A 17,385-nucleotide genomic window follows, 5' to 3' on the forward strand; every position below is an offset into this window, starting at 1 on the left:
TATTTTCCCTGCTGCTCATTTTGAAATTAAACAGAGTATAGACTTCACTAAGGAGTAAATGATGACTCAGCATTGTGTGGCAAAGGGTCGCTCCTCACATCTGTTTGTGTTCTTTCTTTGAGAGAGAGACTCTGGTATTTAGGCTTAGAGTAGCCTCTGTTGACTGCAGTTCCCTCCTGAACACTTAAAATATCCAGTTAATGCAGGAGTTAACTAAAAACTGCATGATGTGGATGAATTGCAGTGTCCTGGGCAGCAGCAACTCATCAATGCTTGTGTGCCATTTGCAGTCTAAAGATTTTTGTAACTGGGAGCTTCATAGCAAGAGCTGGCCTGAGGTAAAGCATGGATTTTTTTCTTACTGTAACTCAACAGCAGATGAAAACAGAACAGGCTCCAAGAGTTTGAGGATACCAAAGTAAAATAAACAAATAAAAGACTATACACAGCCCAAGAACTTAACTCTAGGTTAGGAATGAGAAAAGAGCAGTCTTTTTAGGTCAGAGGCAGTTTATTTTAAATGTGATTTGATTTACATTTATAAGCAGCTTTCCTGACAGGAATTCTTTAAGTTGCCTTCAGTTCTAAAACAAACCTCTGTCACTTTCAAACTTAAAGTACTTTGTCCCCAACAAAACATATGAAAATATAATTTAAAGCACACTTTTCACAGACACAGTACAATACATTCACTATACACAGTATAACAAAATAGTCCCATCTTTACCTGTTTAATAATACTGTCACAATGAATAGGTAAATAGAAACTGGAATTTCAGTTTTATAGTTGAAAGGAATTTACATGCAACAATGACGTTTTACAACTGTTTAGCTGTTGAACGAACTCGCCCAGCCTGTAGTTCTTGCACTAGGAGCAGAGCCAAAACGTGTTTGCTGGCCAGATCTGTTGCCAAAGCTGCAGAAGGTGGGAAGTGGCCACCTGGGGCCTTGTGTGTACCAGTAACTCTCATGTCTGGATCATCCTTTAAACCCGGCTGTCATGGTCGCCTCTCTGGCATCCGAGAGAGGGATGTTTCACTTCACTTTGGCTGTTCTAAACACTTACTCATTAGGATGGTTCTTACGTGTTTTAATGAGACTTTTACTCTGCTGGAGAAAAGGTAATTGTCATCCTTACAAAGTTTTCCTTTAAAGCTTTGGGAAAAAAATAGGGAAAGCTCATTCCTCCTTTATGTGAGCTTTCTTTTGCACTTAAAAGAACAGGAACCAAGCCAAGGCGATGACTGTTAAAACTGGGAGTTCCTCCTGCACCCTTGCCAGGCAAAGGAGTGTTCAGGCTAGGGCTGGTGGAAGGCGCCCACCTCTGCTCCTGGCCAGCTGAACTCCAGAAATAGCACTTGTGAGAAGAATGCTCAAGGCAGGATGGCAAGCAACAAATGTTCAGGTATGGTCCAGACACGAAGCGCTCTCATGTTGGCTTTTAAGTCAGTCTCTGACCACCTGCTGCAAGAAGCACTTAATCTTCAATAAGGCTCAAATGTCATATTTCAGCAAAATTAATTGTAAAGCTAAACAGAGACTTCCAAATGGAATGCGGTGACCTAGAATGAGAAGCAAAAAAATGCACAAAGAAAATCTGAAAACACAATGAACGTGAGGGAGAGGCATTAGAACTCCCTTAGCACAACTAATGGACCTCCTTAAACCATGCGCTGAATTTCTCATTTTTATTTGCAACCGCAGCACATGCTCGTACAGTAGTTGCAAGAATTGGCAACACATAAAACATTAAATCTGTTGGCAATAGAGAACTACACAGTGCTTCAAAACTTCATCTGAGATGAAGACAATTGTTTCTCACACACACATAAATTTGCACTTAAGTATTTCCAAGTGTCTTTCTAACAGATAGTTCAGGGGTAAATATTTAGTTGGACTGGGATATTGGTCCTCAGAAGTTTGATGGGCATGAACATAATATGACATCTTGTACAGAGAAAAAAATGTAATTGCTAACACTAAAGTGATTGTTTACTAGTTTGAATGGCAAGGTTTTCAGCATTTCAAGAGGGAGGAAAAGAAAAGATTTGCAAGATAATATAAAATACAGCAAGCACACCTTTTTATGTATGTTATTTAAGTATGAAAATATTTTTAGCATATTATGTTAAACATTCTTTCTTATTTATATTTCCATTACCTAAAAGACTTGCTACTCCACTGATAACTCCGTTATGTAAGGCATGTTAACTATAGTTTGATGAGGGCTGTACTGTTTTGGTTTTGCACACACATTGACAGATGCATCGAAAGTCTTCATCACGTTACAATCTTGAAAGGATGTCAGTGCCAAGCTCTCCTCCTCGCGCTCCTGTCCCACACGTCAGTACAACTAAATATGCAACGTCCCCCTAGTTCTTATTTTTCTTGGTTTTTTTTTGAGAAAAATGTTCTGAAGAACCTATAGCTTTTATAGCACCTTATCTCAAAGTAATGAAAATGGGTAAGATGATAACATGTGCAAATGTACAAAATCATTAACTCTACAAAGATACATCATTCCAAAATTACAGAAAATTTTAAAGCATGCATTTAATTTTTTAAAGGGTTGCTGAGTGCTTCCCCTGAAAAAGGTGGCTGTTCTCAAAATCAGCAACTGCTGGTGAGGATTTCTTGGCACATTTGTGACCAGCATGTTATTGCTGCATCTTCCTGATGATCTCAGCAGACACGGGGGGATGGAAATTGATTGTGTGGTGCCGCAGGCCCTGAGCTGTCTTGTAACTCTTTCCACAGCGACACTTGAATGGTTTGCGTACGCGGATTTGTGTTCTGTGGCCGTTCTTGGCGTGGTACTTGATACCGTTCACATTCTGTGAGGGAGAAGGGAAAATGTCAGTGCTCAGGTGGACTGACATGGGCTCTGCTTCCAGTTAAAACCTGAAAATGGATCAATGTTGTGAGCAAAATCCTGTAACTGCCAGGAGCCAGCAGCTCCCGCTGGGTATTACACATGGGCTGCGCTCCCAAGGTACCAGGTGGGACAAGGAAAAGAATTTCAAAACTTACCTACCTGGCTAATCCTGATTTTTATCTCCCAATAGGCGTCACTTCCCAAAGAATACCATTTAATGGACTCACACATGGTTGCTCTTTGCGTCCTGACATCTTTTTCATATAGCACTGACAAATCTTATTCAGAGGTTCATTTACAAGCAAACAAAGAATTGGCATGAAAACTTGGGTCACACCTCTTTAAAGAGCTGAGACTCCCCCATGGTGGGTCTGTTCTGTTTTGTGTCATTGTTTCTAGATATGTCTTTTAGCTCCAGCAAATTCTGATCGTTTACACATTGCCTCCAAAGAAATAACTGCAGGGAATGCTTAACTCAGAAAAGTTACACACGACACTTAAAAAATCCAGAGAAGCTGTCTTCAAAATAGCTATTGTTTGGGAATCCTCCGCAGCTAAAACTGAGAGCTTATCCCCACTAGTGCAAAACACAGCAAGACAACACACACCCTGTTACACTGGCAAGGGCGGAAACAGGCCACACTTCTGCCATGTCAACCAAAAAACCTTACTAAACATAAATCAAAGTAATTCCCCTGTCTTCCTTTTCACATATTCCTGGCAAAAAATGGAAGAAGCTGTTGTGATGTCAGCAGCTGTTTTGATACTGTTCTGTGGAGTATACTGGAGTCTCTCATCTGCTCCCACTAAAAGAGCTTGGATTTTTGGATGAATGAGCAAAGGCATACTGTCTTTCATTTGAGTTTATCCTAGGATGAAACCAAAGAAGACAGTGTTTGTGACAAAAAGAGACAGTTCCAAGGCTGTCCTGTGTTCTCTCTAAAGATTCCAGATACGTACCTCAGTATTTTTTTTAAGATTAAAAAAAAAAAGCAGAAAAGAAAAAGCTAAAAAGCTAAAATCAACTAATAGCCTGCATATTAAACAACCCACTAAATTAGGTCTTAGGGATTTTGTATTTGCTGAAGGACTGTCTGGCGTTACACGGAACAGGAAGTCCCCTTGGCTGTTTAAGCAACAAGTTTTATCAATGTGCAGCTTACAGTAAGTGGAAGCTCCAGCTTGGAACTCACAGAAAACCTGTCTGAAATATCCAACCTGGAAAAGAGGTGCAAGACTGCAACCAACTACTCCTCCCACAGATTTATGCTTCTCTTCTCCAGAGCATCCAGGCAGTGAATCTCACCTGAAGTTGCAAATCCAGCCTCTGAATTGTCCTTTACACCCTTAAAAATTCTGGACAACCCCTGCACAGCTGTCTCCTGGAGACGTGGGAGCTGAGAATCCCCCACCTCCAGCACCAACCAGACACAGGAACACGAGGCATCAGGGCAGGGTTTGTCTGGGTGCAGAGCACTCAGAGGAGGCAGAAAGCTGTAGCACGACTCAAAGAGCACATCAAAACTACACATCAGTCTCAAGAGGAGTCAAGTGAATTCCCTGCAAGCAATCTGAGATCCTGGGGCAGCTTTTGGATCACGTCACACACAGTTTCAACTTCTAGCACCCACAGGGCCATTGGGGTCAGGGGGCCAGGATTGTCACTGGGTGGCAGGAGGACTTCATAACCTATCTGTCATCATCTGTGTACCTTGAGGGATCTGTACCTTCTAAAGAGGAGAAAATCTGGGGGTGGCCTGCTAAAATTTTGCTACTGCAGTGAGATTTTTAAAACAAGCCCTATTACCTACATTAACAATATTTTCCTAACAAAAACCTGTTCCTGTTTTAACTTTTAATTTTTCTAAGAAATCTCTTCTAGATACTTTTGAGTACTATCAATTGCTACAGACGCTGTAAATCTGCAATCACAAATTCCCTCACTATTCCATGCCAATGGTACTCTTCTCCTGATCGAGGATTTTAACAATCCATCAGCCCCAATACACCCATTCCTTGGTGAAAGGGGAGAAAGTATTTTCAGGCAGAAAAATTTAAGGAGATGCTAAAGCAGAAACCTAAAGGGATGAATTCGGCCATGGCAGGTTTGAAAAACAGTAACCACACAGAGCATAAGGAGCTTGTGTAATGTGAAATTTGACCTGTACTTCTGTCTAAAAGGAAACTGTTAGAATTACAGTGACTCTTCGGCACTTTTTCCACTGCTGCAATGTAAACACTTTGTTGTACTTCTGGGCTGAGTTTGCTGAGGTGCAGCAAAAGCCATGGCCAAACTCGTACATCACTTTTATTGCTCTGGTTACTTAGGTTGCTCACTATTTACTCTCACAGATGATTGAGGAAGAAGATGGCCATAGAGAAGGCCACTCTAAAAATCTTGAACAGGAGGAAACAATTATTAACCTGGGACCAGATCAGGAGGCGATAGAGAAGTTTAGACTGGCACTACCTGGTTTGCATGGACACAAAGTCTCTTGTTGGGCAGGGCCCCTTTTGCACGGCAGGATTCACAAAGGCACTACACTCCAAAGAACCTGCCACCCCCACTTCAAGTAGGAAAAGACATCTCAAAAGGATGATTTGAGAGATTTCTTTTTTCAGACTTTGACATTCATACATGTTTTTGTACTCTTGGCTCTTCATCCCAAAGTTTTCTTTGTGGGTCCAGTTCCTCTGTTTGACTTGCAAGCTCTAGCTTCCTCCTTTCTTTCAAGTAAATTCCCTTGTTTCCCTCTCACTTCAATATTCTCCTTCTCTAAGCTCTGCTGAGTTTCACCACTCATAGGTCAGCCTTCCTGGGGGTTTGTACCACCTGACAGGACCCTCATCCTTTCACCTGCCAGACAGACGAGCCCAGTGCCTCAGCAGCCTAGGAAGGTACCCCTTCTCCTCTTGCCCAAGGCCAAGAAAAGTCATGGATATAAGCTACATTCTGTATGCACTGAAATTTATTATTCTTTTTATTACTAATTTTGCACAAACTAGAGAATTTAGGACAAATACTCCAGGGTTTTCTCTATACTAGCACATATGCATTATTTGTGTAGTTTGTTGTATCTACTATGTTTCAAGCTTCATTTGCTCTTTGGATGTTGCCTGAGTAAGTTTATCTATATCTTAAACACATTTTCAAAGTCCTTCTCCAGAGCTAGAGACCACTCAGGGGTACTGACTCAAAGGAAAATTAATCAACACTTTCATAAATCCCCATTTTAGCTCCTACAAGGTAGTATTTTGCAAAGCACATTAACTACTCAATAACCATACACTTCTAGACAGGGCATCTAAATTTGGATGTGAATCCAAAGTCTGGTGAGGGTGAACTCGACAGAAACAAGGATTATACCTTTGGGTTCCTTGGAATCACATAGATGATTTTCTAAAAATCAAATTTCAGGCATCAAAGATGAATCACAGGAAGAAAAAATTACCCATAAATGGAAAACTAGAAAGTAATTATAACTTCTTCTCTACCTCAATAAGCATAATTAGAGAAGAAATCAAGCTTCAGAAATTAGTTCAAAGACTTGTGCTTAAAGCATCTAGAAGTCAGTGTACTTCAGGTTTATTTAGATGTTTCTAACTATTCCACATGCAATTTAAAGAAAAATATTTATCCAAGGATCTGTGGCTTTTCAAGAAAATCTCTGCCACACTATACAGACATGTACCAATACATGTTATAAGCAAAATATTTTTTAAAATAAAGTTCCAGAAGAACGACAAAATCTTTATGACTATTTGCACTGCCTATGGGAAAGTGCCAGGAGACAGCAGCTGGGCAGGAGGCCAGCGGGGGCTTCTGATACACATCTGGGCTTGTGTATAAACATGTACTCCTTACAGTTTCCATTGTCCGCCCCAGCCCGTTCCTTTGGAGTGTTTGTTGTACTCATTCTTGTCTTATTTACCTTTCCATAATGACTTTTCAGTGCAGAGGCCATCTCTTATCCTTGAACATTGTTTGTAAAAAGGTGCCCCATCCCTACTGGGTCCTTTAAGCAGTACTGAAATACAAATAAAATCTCTAAAAATACCATTCTGCTTCTCAAACTTACGTCACCTAAGGCCAGACAAAAGAAAACTGTGTATATCCTCCTTTCCTCCTCGCTCCCTAAAGGAATGCATCCTTTCTCAGCCGTAAAGTGAGCCTGGCAATTACTGTATGTGCATGTCTGTGTTCCTGTTTGGAGCACTATAATTGTTTTACAGTCCTGACTGTGATTATCCAGTACCCACCAGAAAATCCCAGTGCTTTGATCACAGGACTCCCTACCCAGACTCCGTCAGACAAGCGGGTTAAGCAGAAGGAAGATAAAGAGGAAACAAGAAACACAGCTGACACAAAGCTAAAAGGAAGGAAACAAAGATAAAAATGTAAAAAGAGAAAACATAGGCTGAAAATAAAAAAGGGAGGAAACAGAGCCCACAGAAAAGAGAAATGAGGTGAGGCAGAGTTTAAGGAAATGTGCTTTTCTATCAGGACTAAACAGAGGTGAGTCTCTTACAAGAATACGGTACTTTTTATTTATTGCTGTTCCCTGTCAGCCCCTCTAAGGGTCATTAATTTGTTCCCCTGCCCGGCTGGTCTACCATTAATGGTGTACAAGATATCCCTTATAGACAGTCCTCATGCATTTGAGATGAAGGTAGTGAGATAGCAGGAGCAGGCACAAACAGCTTGCTCATTTGGGCAATAAAAAGACAGAGGGCTGGCAGTCAAACAGAGAACAGACAGGATATAGCAAATTACAGGGTTCTCCTTCCAGACTTTGCCATTAAGCGAATGTTTTCTGCAATGCATAGATGCCCTCTGGGCACACGACTTCTAACAATCACCATGGCTTGTTTGCTTCCTGAGCTAGGGGATTTAGCTTTTTATACCATACCCTCTGTCTGGCACAGCTCCTGCCACACGCAAGGAAAGTATTGATCCTCCATAATGTGAGTTTATCTGCAAAGTAATGCTTGCAAGTAGTCCAAAACCATCTTTCCCTCTGCCCTGGCCCTGGTGTTCAGTTTTTCCTGTAACTGGGGAATAAACACTATATAGTTCAGGGTAATCTCAGCAAAAAGACTTGGATGTCCCTGAGAAACGAGCACACTGCTTTCTTTTCCATGTTTTATGAAACAGTGTTGCACAAGAACCTGAGACATGTGATTTGCTGCTATGGGAGCTGCTGCAGCATCACTGAAACAGGCTTTCATCCACTACATGGTTTTATGCACAGGTTTTCCATTCTTGCCACAACTGTTTTATCTCAAATGCTATTTGCCTTCCTCTACTTCTATTTCATACTTCTGCTCTCTTTTAAGTCCCTACTTACCAGTTATTTAAAGCTCAAGCCATAAAATACAACCAACCCAGCCACCATGGTTTTTCTAGGGTGTACAGTTGGATTTTCCAGTAGTTCATGCAAAAACTTTAGAAAACAACTTAGAGGAAGTGTGCTAACCCACTACTTCCATTATGTCAGTGGTTAGAGAATGCCATACTGAAGTGCAAGATGTTCCACATAATTTCATCTGTCTCTGCACTGATGCATGTGAAGCAACACTCGTGTAACATCCTGGCATATTCTACATTGGCAAGCTCAAGGCTCCAGTTTAGAAATGCTTCACTCACATAAAAAAGACAAAAATTTCTCATGATGGAGAGCAATTAAAGAACAGGGCAGGGTGGGGGTGTCAGGGAATTGTTTCCCAGGGTGTCACACAAGGGGATGCATGTGGGGCCACTGATGGCTGTGTAAATGTGTCATGGGAACTCAGACCCAGGACACAACGATGCCAGAATTTCTGCAAGGCTCTGCCTTCCCAAGGTGAATTCTGACTTGCACGATGTTAACCACCACATTCCACACATCATCTTTAACAGAAAATGCATCCTGGGCACCGTCTCACTAAAGAGGAGGCAGTATCTCTAGGAGTTAAGCAGAAGGAATTGTTCCTGGCACAGATGGACAGAAGCTTTTTATTTCATGTTTCTGAAGGGGACCCAGGAGATTATTTTGCCTGTAGTACCTCTGGCATTCTGCAATTAATTTGTCTAAATAATAGAAAGCTTATTAAAAGCTTTTGCTCATGTAAAGCAAGAGCAGCTATATGTAATCTCTCTTGACAGACAGACATCCCTTGTAAAACAGATAAGCTTGGCTGTGCTTGAGAGGAAACTAGTGAATAAAATATTCTGCTAAAATATCACAAAAATAATTGTGAAAATCCAATAAATGAGAAGAGTGCAAACTGATTTTCCCCACCACCTACACCATCAGGAAACGAGGCAGGTCTGCACTACTACTTACCTTATATCTTTTTTTACATCCAGGAACAGGACAGGCAAAAGGTTTCTCATCCCCTCCATTCATGCACATTGAACTGAGGATAGCTTCAGAGCTGATAGCACTTTCTGTAGTCCAGGACTCATCACTGTCTGATTCTTCATAGTCTACTTCCTCTTCATCATATTCACTACCTAGAAAAGCAGAGTAGTCAGATAAAACAAGAATAAATAAGAGCACAGCAAGATAGCCCATTCTGCATTTATTACATCAGCTACAATGACTTGTAATTTCCCCACTTTTGTCTTTTCTGGAAGACAGTTATTTTAAATTTTACAACCGTATCTTTCTTGTAGTTATTTATTCCTTCATAAAGACACCAGTGGTTCTTTTTCTAATAACCAGGATGGGCATTATATCTTCATAAACTGTTAACTGCACGGCACAGAAAGTTCAAAGGACTGATTTTAAAATGCAGTTTCATTGCTTCTCAAACACCAGGATCCAGGATCTTTCCCAGTGCCCTAACGGAAAATGTGCTCCCTCCCCTCCTCCAATTAAAGCTAATTTTAAGGCATTTCTTTATGCAATACAATACTGAAGAGTGTAATTCTACAGATCATAAACAGTGTAAAATAATATGTTGACAAGTCCTAATGCATTTACTAGCCCTTTGGAATTAATAGGAATTATAACACAACATTAATAAGAATTATATTGTAGCAATTATAGTTGTGAAATTCATTCCCTCAGGTGTGGGTATAAATTGCATTGTGTGGCTGCCCTGAACAGACCGCATTATGTTCCAGATATGCTAAGACAGCCATCTGAGCAGCTGGTGCTGAGTTTATTTATTATTTTTAATTGCAATAACTATTAATGAAATCCTCTGAAGAAGTTAAATGTGAAACAAGAGAAATTAGAAAAGCAGAATTCCAACTGTAAAAATACACTTGAAAAAAGAAAAGCAGGGGAGGGAAGAGCCGCAGCTGATTAAAAAGAAAATATATGCACAGAGGGAGAGAGAGGGAAAGCTGAGGGAAACTTCTGTGGTGTCAGCAGGAGGTGGTGCTGTGTTTCCCCTCCCCTTTCTTCTTTCCCTTTCCCAGCTCTGCTAAATTTTATCCTTTCTGCTGAAAGACAATTTGGCTCCGAGTGCTGGAATGGCTCCCGCTATTAAAGACAGTTATGTGACACTTGCATGGCTCTTCCCTCATGTGCCCTTTCAGTGCACAGCTCTGAGCAGCTCTACCCACCGAGGAGAAAATGCAGACAGATGCCTCATGGCATTTTAAAACATTCTGAATTCACAGGGGAAACCCACACTGCCAAGTACAGTGGGTTTTTAGGGGTATTTCTGCTTCTGCTGAAACTCCATACTTACCGCCTCTTTGGACTCCCCCTTCCCCAGCATTCCCAGTCAGACTCAGCACTGAGTAACAACACGTGGCAACTGGTAGCTGCCAGCAGCCAGGGCTCCTGAGCTTTGGTCAGGACAGATGTCAGGCTGTCCACGTTTCTATCCCGTGGCTCCCATCTGTCTGGGATGGAGCGCAGATGAGGAAAGAGGGACGGTTTCCCACCAGCGACAAGCGTTGACACGAGCGCACGCACAGGCCCTGCAGCACATCTGGAAAACCCTGCCCTGCCGACTGAGGCTCCTCATCCCACTCGGAATGAGCGAGAGCCAAAGAAAGCATTATTGACCTCTTAAAATATTTCTGAACTCTAGGAACAGTTAACCTAAAATGAAGTTAAGAGTTGTTATAGTTTAATTAACTAATAAAAAAATGGAGGCAAAACCACAACTCTGCTTCTACGATTTCCTGCCCTTGATTGTATCTTGATGGAAAAAATTCCTCAAGCTGTTCCTTTCAAACCTTTTAGCTCAGTGGGGTTTTTTAAAGCAAATGAAACAGAAAACCCTATTGTAAACACACATATGCACTCCTAGGATGACAAAACATACAATTCTAAACACTGATACCAACAATTTCTGTCTTCATAATCACCCCCCGTTGTGTGTCCCCTTAAGAGCGGATGATTTCTGCCCAAATAGGATTTTGTCCTCCTGAAGAAAACATCATTTGAAACTGTGCAACATCTCTTAGGGACACCACTCCTTTTAGTGATGACAAGGAGTATATTCATAAAGCAACAATCAGTGCTCTTTAAAACTTAATATGCAATATGATGTATAAAGTAAGAGATACATAAAACAGTGGGGAGAAGCTGCAGTCAGTACTATTTTGCATTTCCTTAGGTTTTCCTAAAGGGATTAGGGGGTGCCCTTTTAATTTTTCTAGTAGTTTTGTACAGTAAGATCCAATTCTGTAAAAATGTTTGCCGGTACTTCAAAGGTAGACTCAGTGAAAGAGAGAGACTGAGGAGTCCAACCTGTGTGTATAAGTATGTGTGAGATCACACCATCCTTATGGTTTTCTTTTCATTGGCTTACCTGAACAAAAATGCAAGATTTGGTCTAGTATACTCAAAGCAGTTCTTTAAGCAGTATAAGCAAATGCTCCATTATCTTAAATTTTTAAATTCAGATGTCACTACAGATTTTACAAATACAATGAGCTTTTTCATATGAATGACCACATAAATATGTACTTCTTGAACAAAACAGTAATACTAATGGTGCAGTATGACTTCATATGAAGCTGGAACTGCAGCCTATCACTGCTTTTATCTAATAGTGTGTTACTGAACTCAATTGCTTCTACTTTCTTAAAAAAATAAAAATTAGAAATCCCAAATATATTTAAAAGGATCTTAGTATAAGGAAAATGCAAAAAAATTTATTGCCTTGAAAAATTTCATTAGCAATAAAAATTCAACCTTAAAATAATTATGTTGTTTCAGTTGTTATAGAAAAACAACAGTGATTTAGTCATGCTTTTAACCGATTCTGCCTCAGAATTTAATTTCCTCAGTTGTCAGTGTCTAAGAGCAGCAACCCATGTGGTGCCTCACCAACTGAGTGCAACACATCAGAGAGGGGGGAAATAAAACAAGAGGAAAAACAAAAAGCACGACGCTCAGGTTGGCGCTGCCATTACAAACAGCCTCTGGATGAGGTATTTTAATTAAGTGGTGCGGGGCTGAGCACGGTGGCTCTGGGAGGCCGTTCCCAGGCGGAGCAGGAGGCTCCATGTCAGGTGTACAAACTGCAACCTGAGCTGGCGCTGCTCCGGCTCCTGGGCAGCGTTCCCGGGACCAGCCGTGCGCCGAGGGGAAGCGTGCAGCAGCGCACTTTGATCAAGACAGAGTGAGTTAATTGCTTGCCTTTTTTTTTTTTTCCCAGACTTGGTTAGTGTTTCACAATTATATCTGTAAATATTTACTTTTTTTAAAGGAAAAAGAAAAAACCCCAAATTTAAGTGCCTTTGCATCTAACCTATGGCCTGCTCCAGGGTGTAACAACTGCGTGACTCGGGCAGTGTTTGCAGTAACTCTTCAAGAGAGGTCCCAGAGAGCTGCCTTGCTGAACTCTGCTTGGATGCTGCCATGCTCATGGAAAGCAGGATGCTCTGCTGGGGCACGCTGCCCTCAGGGCACTGAGCTGAGCCATTCCTGTAGCATGTGGGCCAATGGCTTTACCCTTCCTCCTCATGCTTGGAAAGCAGACTGAATGTTCCTCCCACTGAAAAATATGAGAACTAGGCTTCAGAAGTCTGAATAGCAAAAAAAAACAACCTCCCCCAAAACTTGACAACACACAGTTCTGTAAGACAAAGCATCTAAACATCTGGCTGATAGAGAAGCACATGCTTTCAGCAAGGGACTGTACAAATATACAATATTATTACCATAACTAAATACTAGTTCTACCATAGCAAAAAAACCCCAAAACCCTCTCTTCTGGCAATGCTTTTTCTGAGGCTTCTTGCTAGATCATTGCTCTTTAACATAATATCCAGTTTCATCATCTGGCTTTCATTCAGAGACCCTACACAGTTCTACCTTGGCCTAACCTAAACCACTGCTTTATTATCCAAATAACTCAGTAACATCTTCTTAATATTGCACCCCCCCTCGCATGCAATATTCCCTCAGTCCTGGCCCACAAAGCCATTTCCCCACTCCTCATTCTAGTGGCCTTGCCAAAAAGACTCACTTCATCTGTGCTGCCCCCAGCAGATCAAAAAATGAAACAAAAGAAAGGCAAGGAAAGAATGCTAGCTCAGCCTTTTTTTTTTTCCCTTCAATTTTCCATGCTGAGACAATGCCACTGCTCCTCAAAGGGGAGGCAAATTCCACTAGGCACAGCTCACATAGTATGCCATATTGGAGCCAGACAGCACATAAAATTACCTGCTATGAGAAGCCACAAAATATACTGGGTCACAAAGAGTTCCAGCAAGTTACTTCTCTTGTAATTTTCACACCACATTTAAACAACCCATCACAAAAAAGGAAGCTGTCTATGTCACAGACAAAAGTAAAGACATGCACGAAAAGGGATTATGATTACTGCCTGCAGGATAAGAAGCCTTTGTAGTTTGACAAAAAGCAAAACTGACCATAAAGACTTGGTCTACACCTCTGCTGCCAGTCAGTTTTCCTATCAAAATCAGGGAGAATGTCACTTAATCCTACAGCAAACATCTCACCTCTTCAATGCCCATCTACTACTTTTTCATTTTGCAGTAGATGAAGTCAGTAATTTAAAGAGCTCAGAAATAGTTAGCAGAGAGCTAATTCATTTGACATTCTGGAACAGATAACATCCCAGCTACACTACTGAAAATCTGTGGCCTTATCTTTTATATTTCTGGGGTTTATTCTGTATTCACACCACTTTAGCTAAGATAGATTCTGCCTTTTGCATGAGTGGATTCATTCTATTGTGAGATTTACAGAGATTTTCCCCTGAACTTTAAATGAATCTTGGTTCTAGCAGGTGCACAGCATTTGTTGCTACATCGCTTTTCAAATCTAAAGACTTCTCTGCTGTGCCTTTAAATAGAAAAAAGACAAAGCTGATTTAAACCAGCACAAGCTGTGTGTGCCATTTTAATGAGCAGGATCTATCTTGACCTCTGATCAAGAACATTATGAGTTCTTCCTTTCTCCTCCCATGAAGAAAAGCAAACCCAAAACATCCTTGCCAATTATTTCTGTGACCAGAAAGCATACATTTAAGTATACAATGAATAACTGTGAGCAAATAGCTTACTGCAGTGGGAACCAACATTGCTAGTGTCACCGAAAGTTCATGGTAATTCCATGGATTTCTCATAAAAATTCAGCTTCACACTTTGTCCCGCGTGAGACTTGCAGTTTGTATTTCATAGAAACAGTTTTATGAGAGCACTTCTTATGTTAAGAACTTTGCATTCCCATATAATGCGACAGTTTCCTTGATAAAAAAAGTGAATTATTAATATTGTGTGAATTTTGGGTTAACTCTAAAGGACATTTATGGATTTGTCAGACTTCTTCCCTCTGTGCCCATGGATGCACACAGCAGGGACAATGTTCCAACAGCTGATACTCATTGCTGATCTAAAAACATATCAAGTAATTCAAAATGAAATATTCTTCCTTCATATAAAGAACAGGAAATAAATGCTCAGGGCAATGAAACACAAAACAGTAAAATAACAGCAGCCATACAAGTCTTTACTCTAGAAGCTGTAGCAGGACTCACTCAGCTGAGAGCTGGTACAGGTGGCACAATGCACTGGCTCTGCAAACTCCATCAACAAAGGTCAGACACTGAACCATCCAGACACACTAAGTCCGGATCTTTGCTTGCTTGCTTGCTTTGGTGGGTAGAGAGAGGGGACTCAGAGCACAGAAAGCGGTTTTCAGCCTTTGTAAAAAGTCCACTGAGATTAATTTCTTACATTTTCAAAAATACTTTTACCATTCATGTCCACAAAGATGATACAGACACAACTGAAGAAAACCCAGAGAGGTTTAACAGAGCACTGTGCAGTGCCACAGACACTGGCATTTCAGACAGCAAGTGCCATTCCAGTGTTTGGATTAAGCACCTAAGCACAACAAGCACTAGGTTCACCTCAGTGAAGGCCAGAGCACATGGGTATAAGCACAGGAAGTTGAGTTTTTGCTCTTCTCCCAGTAAATATTCCCGATCCTCATTTCTGGGTGAGGCGGGGCAATTCTGTGCTCAAAGCCAACTGCGTGCTCGGAACTTCGCTGTCACTGGTGGGAGCTGATTGAGATGGTTATGGTTTGTCAAACAGGCACTTGCCAGGGCTGACAGAGGCCTCCATCCCTCCTTATGATCACAGCAGAGCCATGAAAATAGCAATTAGGACTTACCACAGCCTTGGCCCTGTGCCAGGCGGGGCGGGGGCTCAGGGCTGTCCCTCTGGCTGCTGCCAGCCCAGCACAGCGCATCCCGCGGGCTCTGGCTGCTGCTGCCGGCATCCTCCTCTTCCCAGGACACCAGTCAGAGCAGGATTTGGCCAGAACAATGCCTTCTGGAGAAACCACCCTTCCTTTTCTCTTTTCCAGTCCTCTCCTGGCTCAGATCAAGTATCAAGTGCTAAATAACGAGCTGTTAGGATGTGTTACTGCCCAGAAGAACTAATTTTCTATTGTCTCTGGCTGAAGCAAGGCTCAGCTAAAGAATAAGCACCAAGAGAATTTCAAAAATGTACCTCATGTAATGATGTGAACACGGATTCAAATACAAAGAACAGTATGCTTTTTTACCATTATTTTTAGGCACAAGGCACTTGAAAGCACTAAAGAAAATAACAAACCCCCCACAAAAAACTTTTCTGTGTTTGTTTGCATCACTTGAAGAGTAGCTTTCAGACCACATTTTCAGACCTCCACTGTTATAACCAAAGGAGGGAACATTTAAGCATCCAAGGTTATAGGAAGGTGTTTCTGGACATCCTCTCCCCTCTCTCCCAGTCAAATGGCAACTGTAAATTGCACAGTCACAGGGACAGTCTGAAAAGATCCTTCCCCCAGCTATTTTGGAGGGTGGTACTTCAAACAGGATGAACCCACACATAGTTAAACATGTCATTTAAAATGGTGTTTTAAATGACATGGTGGATAGGTCAATTCCAACATTTCACACCAACTGCAGTTTTCATTTCAGTGCTCTCAGTGTAAGCTCAGCCTGAATTTTAAGTGACTGAAAATGTATCCCACAACAAGGTTTGGATTCACTTTGAAAAGCATGCAAACACTCTTGCTGCTAAAACATAAATCTGAATACATTGTATTTTGGTATATCATGAGCTGAGCTAACCTATGTGGGAAATCACCTTAAAAGTTGGAGTTAAGCTAAAATGATAAAGGTACAAAATAAACATAAAGTTTTATATTTAAAGTGCTATTAGTATGACATTAGTGCCACATATTCTTTTTCACTGTCAGCAAAATGGAGAACTATTTACTCATGAGATCTGCTCTCCATTTTGGGCTACTATAGAAAGAGAACTAACATACTCAGGTTAAAAAAAAAAAAAAAAAGTTCCCCAGAGCCAATACTGGGGTTGATGGAGCAGCTGGATTCTATCTGGCCTTAGGAGCAACTGCGTGCCATTTTCTTTCTTGATATATCTGTGTCTTGGTACTGGTATAGCAAAGAATAGTCTTTAAAACTAAAGCACTGTAAATCCTAATCCAAAGTTTATAAATCCGCTTGCACACCTATATAAGCAGATATATTACAACTTACTGAATGTATAAATGCAAACAAAACATACATGTAATAAGATAAATAAATTAAAAAAACCCCACCACTTCCAATTACTTGTGGAACAGCAACTAATCACAAAAACATGCATGTAAAGAACTGATTCTGGAAAAAAACAGTCAACTGATACCACGGCATGTGTTTTGTAGAGCAGGGCTTTCTGAGAACGCTGCAGAGGTGCTAAAGCAAATTGTTATAATGTCACTGCACAATGTGCTGTTGAGGTTTTATGGTCACACTGCGCCAATAGTCTCGGGAAGTTATTTTGCATTCTTATATAAACTTTTCCCCCCAATCCTGTTTTCCACAAAAAAGGGCTTTCAATAATGTACAATCTTGTGTTTATACACAGTACAGGAAAAACATGATAAACCCAAGAACACAATCTCTGCTTTAAACATATTTAAAAACTAGATTTCTACAACTTCATGTAAACAAGAATAAGCTGTTAAACACTCACCAAAAAAGAACATAACCTTCCTGTAATTAAATGGCAGTGTTTTACATGG

At 40.9% G+C, this 17,385-nt stretch overlaps 1 protein-coding gene across 2 annotated transcripts in view; it reads right to left on the reverse strand.

The window, feature by feature from the left end:
* Positions 1 to 492: 492 nt before the first annotated feature.
* JAZF1 (JAZF zinc finger 1) overlaps positions 493 to 17,385 on the reverse strand; it is a 187,799-nt gene continuing 170,906 nt past the window's right edge. For both annotated transcript variants that reach the window (XM_030943726.1, XM_030943725.1), the window contains exons 4-5: positions 9,202 to 9,371; positions 493 to 2,834 (exon numbers count right to left, since the gene is read on the reverse strand). In XM_030943726.1, coding sequence (XP_030799586.1) covers positions 2,658 to 2,834; positions 9,202 to 9,371 — 347 coding nt within the window. In that variant the 3' untranslated portion in view covers positions 493 to 2,657. The remainder of the gene's footprint in view (positions 2,835 to 9,201; positions 9,372 to 17,385) is intronic.

This window comes from Camarhynchus parvulus, chromosome 2 (assembly GCF_901933205.1).
Source record: "Camarhynchus parvulus chromosome 2, STF_HiC, whole genome shotgun sequence".
In the NCBI taxonomy this organism is placed as follows: Eukaryota; Metazoa; Chordata; class Aves; order Passeriformes; family Thraupidae; genus Camarhynchus; species Camarhynchus parvulus.